A 7,276-nucleotide genomic window follows, 5' to 3' on the forward strand; every position below is an offset into this window, starting at 1 on the left:
GACGGCAAAGTCACTACCTATCTTCTGCCGTAGACTAAAGACCTGTCTCTTTAGATTACACCTGGGCTCCTCCTCCTCAGGCCACTCCACCCCTTTACACCCTATTGGAACCCTATTACACCCTACCTGAACTTTTACATTAATGAACAAATCACACACACACACACAAAAACGAACAACTTGTTTTCTTCCTTTCTCTAGTGCTGTGATTGCCGATGGCACTTACAATGATTGATGTATAGTTGATTCACTTACTTTAGACAAATGTACTAATTGTAAGTCACTTTGGATAAAAGTGTCTGCTAAATAACTAAACTGTAAAAAATTAAAAATAAATGTAAAAAATTCATACAAATGGTGTAAGCAATCGAGAAAAACTGTAACTAGGCAGACACACACACACACACACACACACACACACACACACACACACACACACACACACACACACACACACACACACACACACTGCTAACTGGAATAATTAAGGCCTGCAAGAGTGTTTGAGCGCTAATAGCTTGGGAGCTTCTTCTTGGTAATTGTGGGTAAATTAAATCAGCCAGATTTTCCCTCCTCCTCCCTAGAGGAATAGCGATCCTTCTTGAAGAAGGATCCCTGCTTCCTGTTACCCCCCTCCCTCCTCCCCTCCTCTCCAGAGACCTCAGAGAAGCCAGACACAGACAGACACACACACACACACACACACACACACACACAGACCTGTGCTTCCTAAACCCCCCCTGTAAAGACCTCAGAGAAATCTCACAGCCACAGAGCCGGATGCCTGGTTGGTAATCATAAGCAGTGAAAGATTAAAGTGTCTGCGAAGGCAAAATTCCTGAAAGTACAACTTTCTTTTAGAATAGATGTTTCATTCCAAAGTACGACGTGAGGTCAGCAACCACACTGAGAAACCTGCAGGTGAACGTGTGTGAAACGCTGATAGACTCACCCTGCAGTTCTCTGGGACTCACTTCCTATCTGTCATGCAATGACCTAACACATGAACGTCTAAGGAAGTACAATTATGTAGTTTTTAGCAATGCTGCCCCAGCATGCACTTTATATGAACCGAGGCCTGAGGCATCACTTACCATTAACACAGGAGAAAAGGTCACGGCTCTCTGTGCTCTACTGCTCCCCCTTTTTCTTTCCACATTTACCTGTTGGTTATTCAGTGTTGTAATGAGCAACACTCATACAGTCATTTCAGCTTCACCCTCTAGGCCCCTACTACAGCCAATGCAGCAGCACGCTGCTGCAGTCCAGTGCACTTCAAATGGAGCGCACATCACAGAATGCCCTATTTCAAACCAGGGGTGTGAAATACGCCACGTACTGTATCTATCAGGTTGTAAAGATCAACAGACATAAACATTGCAAAGTCAATCTTTGAAAGCACACGCTGGGACAGAACTGACCTTGTGAAGCAGCCAGACTGGTCTCCATGGCAACTGTGTATAGCAGCTACTGCATTGCTCCTTCTATTTCTGTGTGTGTGTGTGTGTGTGTGTGTGTGTGTGTGTGTGTGTGTGTGTGTGTGTGTGTGTGTGTGTGACGGCTGCAGAATAGTGAGATTGAACACTACAGTGCAATTAAAAGGCTGAAGTGAAATACGTGGGACACTATGGGCTAGTTTCCTGGACACAGATTAAGTCTAATCCCAGACTAAAATGCATCTTCAATGGAGATTTTCTATAGAAATGTAATATTAAGCCCAGGATTAGACTTAATCTGTGTCCAGGAAACTATAGCCCTAAAACATTCTGTTCTATGACAGCCTTCCATTCTACTTTAACATTCTACTCCACTGTGGCATGACAAGGCAGGACTGAGAGACTGAGTAATGGTTCTCTGGAGGCCTAGACCAGGAGGAATGATGCTAATCACACCCCTACCACAACCACACTGTGGAAGTCTTCTATCTGGGTCTCTGAGCTTCGGCTCAATGCTACAACTGTTCATACACTTACTGCACAGAAGGAGATAAATAGAAGGAGAGTTACTTTTAAAATGTAAAAAATGAAAGAAAAAAAAAAGACAGGGAATTTCAAATGAGAGCACCAGACCTCTCAGACTGCTGGTTCAACCTCAGATGGGGGCTTGTGTTCTTGCAGGAGGAGCATTGATCCAGTTCTTAAAATTGTGTCTTTGATCAATGCTTGAGTGCATTAGATTAGAGTGCATTAAGCAGTTTGATAAACAGAGAGAAGCTTATGAAACATTATCACACAACCAGGCAATCAGTGTTTGCCAAACTTCTCCATCTCCCTCTCTCCCACGCTCCCTCTGTTTATAATCTCTCTCTCTCTCTCTCTCTCCCCCTCTCTCTCTCTCCTTCTATTGTCTCAGGTGTGCTCTAATGAACAGAGGCTGGTCTCACAGTGTGTCTAATCAGAAGCCTTTAAGAATGTACCCCAGCACGTTTCCCTGTGGAGCTCTGGCTCCTTTGATCTGGGAGAAATGGAAAAAGCTTCTGAATCTAAAACCTCAAAACTGCCAACCATGCTCCCTTCATCTCCTCAATTCTTCTCTCCTCCACTCCTCTCCCCTCCTCTCCTCTACCGTCCCCTCCCCTCCCTTCTCGCTTCCTCTCCTCTGTGATAAACAGTGTAGAGCCTCCATTTGTCTGAGAGCGTTTCCTTGTCCTATATGTAATGATCAGAGCTAGTAAAGAGCCAGTGCCAGACTGACACTTAGACAGAGTGCCTCTAATGAGAGAGACCTATATCCTCCTCTCCCTGCCTCTCATTCTCCTCTCCCTGCCTCTTTCCTCATGCCACACTTCTCATCCCTCCCTCCCTCCCTCTTTCTCATTTAGGACTGTTTTTAGGCATCTTCTGCATCATTTAGTTATAAAAAAATCTTCACAAATAACCAACAGTAAATTAGACAAATAGCATGGGCAAACTAATGTGATCATGAGTTGTTCGGACTGTGGTACTTGAAGTAATTTAAAATCATCTGTTGAACGTACAAGGCTTTCCCATTATCCCTCTCAATGAACAAAAGCAGCTAGTTCAACAATACTGAAATACCACACTGTCTGAAGCATTCTGTCTAACACAGGGGTTCTAACATTCTCTCTCTCCCTCTCCCTCTCTCTCTCTCGCACGCTCTCTCTCTCTCTCTCTCTCTCTGCTCCAGCTGTGCACCTGAGTGTGCCCTGAGCAACTCAAACTCAACTTATTGCCAGGATGTAAGAGCGACTGAGACCATCACCTAGACAACTACCACCTATAGTTGACGACAGCCACCTACTGTACAGTACTATCACCTAGCAAGAACAGCTACGTTCAGCATCGTCACCTGGCAGCAACAGTTACCTGCAGCTAAACAACCTTCACCCAGACAACCACCACCAAAGCTCCAACACCAAGGGTACCAACCATCTTGCTACAAAGAGCCTAGCATTAAGTATTGTATTTTTGTTCATTCTGAAGGTACTTAAAGGTACTCTGAGAGATCAAAGTCATTACGTTCCGAGTCAGAAACCTCTAAAATTTTCTTATATTCAAGCCTACATTACAGTAAAACACATGTATTAGAGTTCCTGATCATCCAGTACACCCTGGCATTACACTTCAATTAACTCAACTGAATCTACTCATCTGCTGTGAGGATGCCTAGGCCAACTGTTTGCCTGTTGCAGTCTCAACTGCTCCTGTGTGTGTGTGTGTGCGTGTGTGTGTCCAGCGCTGTGGTGATCCACTCTCTGCCGTGGCGTGTGTCCTGCCCGGCCCGTTGTGTGTGTCAGATCAAGCCATGGTTCTCCCCAGAGTCTGTCTACTGCGAGGCTCCCACAGTGGACTGTAACGACCTGCTACTGACCCAGCTCCCCTCGCCCCTGCCCCCCAACACACACACCCTACGCCTGCAGAGTAACCTCCTCTCTGCCATTGAGAGCCATGTGTTACACACACTCCCCAACCTCACTGAATTGGACCTCTCCCAGAACCGCTTCAGCAGTGTTAAAACGCTTTCCCAGACCCCCTCGTCCCTGGTCTCACTGCTCTCCCTGCACCTAGAGGAGAACCAGCTGGTCCACCTCCCTCAGGCCTCCTTCTCCTCCCTGCCCGGCCTGCAGGAGCTGTTCCTCAGCCACAACCGCCTCCGCTCCATGGCCCCTGGAGCCTTCACAGGCCTGGACTCCCTGCTACGCCTGCACCTCAACAACAACAGACTGACCTCCATCGACCCACGCTGGTTCAGGGCCCTGCCCCGTCTGGAGGTGCTGATGCTAGGGGGAAACCCAGTGGAGGCCCTCCCTGACCACGGCTTCCAAGCCCTGGGGTCTCTGCGGAGCCTGGTCCTGGGGGGTATGGGTCTAAAGGGCCTGCCTGAACAAGCCCTAGAGGGGTTAAATGGTCTGGAGAGCCTCTCCTTCTATGACAACCTCCTGACCACGGTCCCCACCCAGGCTCTGAGGAGAGTACCAGGGTTAAAGTTCCTGGACCTGAACAAGAACCGGATCACTCTGGTTCAGACCGGAGACTTCACAGACATGGTTCATCTGAAGGAGCTAGGACTCAACAACATGGAGGAGCTAGTCTCTATAGAGAAAAGCGCCCTGGAGAACCTCCCTGAGCTCACCAAGCTGGAGATCACCAACAACCCCCGTCTGTCCTACATACACCCCCAGGCTTTCCTTCGGCTTGGCAGGCTAGAGAGTCTGATGCTGAACTCGAACTCTCTCAGTGCCCTGCACCGACACACACTCCTCTCCCTGCCTAGTCTACAGGAGGTCAGCTTACACTCCAACCCACTACGCTGTGACTGCCTGTTCCGCTGGGTGGCAGAGGAGCACTCACATGCAGCCGACACAGACACACACAGACGCACAGACACACAAGCAGACACACACACACCCCGGCTGGTGCGTTTCATCCAGCCCCAGGCCACGCTGTGCTCTGAGCCTCCAGAGCTGAGAGCTCGCAGAGTGAGGGAGTTGTCCTTTAGAGAGATGTCAGCCTCCTGCCTCCCCCTCATCCCCCCCGGTCCCCTCCCCCCCTACGTGGGGGTGAGAGAGGGGGACAGTCTGGCCCTGCACTGCCGAGCCCTGGCAGAACCACAGCCCAGACTCTACTGGGTGACTCCTACCGGGCTGAGGCTGGGAGCCGAATATAGCCAAGCATCCAACCATACCCCCAACCCCAACCCTAAGCCTAAGCCTGCCCCCCACTCCAGCCCTGCAGCCGCCCAAAAATCGAACCACACACACTCCAGCCTCTCAACCAGGCATGGCTCCAACTACTCCTCTCACTCCTCTGACCCCAGCCGTGCTACATCTAACCCCTCCAGCCGCTACCGGCTTCTACCAGAGGGGACGCTAGAGATCATCATTGTGACGTCCAAGGAGGCGGGTCTATACACCTGTGTTGCTGAGAATGAACTGGGGGCAGACACTCGTAGTGTCACAGTGGGGGTACATGGGAGGAAGGAGCGGGGGGGCGGTTCTCACCGTAGGGATTCACCAGTCCCCAGGCTGGGGAGGAGTTTGAAGGTGAGGGAGGTTGGAGAGCGATATGCTGTTCTGTCCTGGCTGACTGGCCGCAACCTCCCCTCAGCTCGGCTGTCCTGGCAGGCCACACACTCAAATACACACACCACGCGCATCCTGGCCGGCACGCAGAGCTTCAATCTCACACACCTGCAGCCAGGGATGCTTTACCGCGTGTGTCTGCACACAGGGGCCAACCAGAGGCCCGGAGGTAGAGGGACCAGACACACAGAGACCAGTCACTCCCTCTGTGTGACTCTCAGGACTGTGGAGGCCCCTAACCCTGAGCCAGTCCTGACCCTGAGCCCAGAGCTGACCTCCACTGCTCTGCTGCTCTTGACCCTGACCCTGCTACTGCTGGCAGCCCAGGTCTGGCATGGGGAGCAGGAGGAGGGGACAGGGAAACCCCACAGCACCCTACCACAAGAGGTCAAGAGTCATGTGGTGACCCCAGCAGCCCAGCCAAAGCAGCAGCTCACCTCAGCCAATCAGACAGCAGAGAGCAGCCATGATCAGCTGGGAGAGAGAGAGAATGGGTCACTACAGCAGGCATGCTGAGACACACACGCACACGCATGTACACACACGCACACGCACACACACACACACACACACACACACACGCACACGCACACATACATAAAGCAATCACATAGTGGATGGCAATCACAGAGCAGAGGAGGTGAGACTATACCCATAAACGGGGTGTAGGAACAGATTTGTATTTATTTTATATATGAATATACAGTATATATTACAATTGTTTGTTTGTGTATCAAGATGTATAAAAAGGATACCCAAACCATGTTACCTACCAGAGATAAAAATGGACAATGAATTTCCTTTCTATATCCCCAGAACCTAACCCTAACCTGTTTATGAACTGAATTATTGACCACCACAGGACAGGGACTGAAAAAAACACCTTACTCTGCACTGGGAGATCTGACAGACACCCTCCTCTTTGTATCTTCTCTCCCTCTCCTCTTCTTCTCCTCCTCTTTTCTCCTCCTCTTTTCTCCTCCTCTCACCCAAAAGGGACGATATTCTCTAAATACTGCAAAGTGTGTCATTGTATTGGAATCCCTGCTCTGTTTGGGTCTGTTGTAAACCAAAGAGGGTGATGTGAACAGCCCTCTCTCACTTTGCCCATTCAGTTTGTTGGGCTTGGTCCTCTTGGTCCTCTTGGTCCTCTATCCTACAGTAATGTACATAAAGCCATCTGGATATCCTACTCAGTGTACCACCTCTATTTCAAAGATGATTTAAACAATTCTATGTTAAATTCTATTTTCAGCTATTATTAAAACGTTTTGGACTGAAATGTTGTTGATTTGTTATCCTATCTTCACCAGTTATCTCAGAGATACAGAAACATTTAGAAACATTACAGATGCTGATCTATTTACGTCGGTGTTCACTCTTAAACTGGTCAAGGGACGAGGAATTCATATTCATATGAAGAAATAGTTACTTCAAGCCAGGGACGGGCTGGGACTACATAACGGCACTGGACTTTCACCTGATCCGGCCCCGCCGGGGGAGATGGAGCAGTGGGCTGCATCGCTTATTTACTCTTTCATTTTTTGGCCCAATCTTTCTTCACCACCGGTCCCGCAGCCCACAGATCGACAGGCCCACAACTCTCCGTGCTCCAGATGGCCAGTCCGCTACTGCTTCAAGCTCGGTAACATTAAACACAGACTGCCCCCTTGTGGCACCTTGGAAAAGGTATATGAGGATTAAATAGAGAAAAAGAGCATCAATATTTTTAAA

General features: G+C 49.2%; 1 protein-coding gene across 1 annotated transcript; it reads left to right on the forward strand.

Annotated features, from left to right (window-relative positions):
- Nucleotides 1-3,622: 3,622 nt before the first annotated feature.
- Nucleotides 3,623-7,246, forward strand: LOC310803644 (leucine-rich repeat neuronal protein 2-like; the record flags this gene model as incomplete). The annotated part of the gene is made up of 2 exons (XM_083668498.1): nucleotides 3,623-5,944; nucleotides 7,121-7,246. 2 exons carry the CDS (start codon nucleotides 3,623-3,625, stop codon nucleotides 7,244-7,246), a joined length of 2,448 nt encoding a protein of 815 aa, XP_083524624.1.
- Nucleotides 7,247-7,276: the final 30 nt, after the last annotated feature.

Source organism: Argentina silus, assembly GCF_951799395.1.
Source record: "Argentina silus genome assembly, chromosome: 4".
In the NCBI taxonomy this organism is placed as follows: Eukaryota; Metazoa; Chordata; class Actinopteri; order Argentiniformes; family Argentinidae; genus Argentina; species Argentina silus.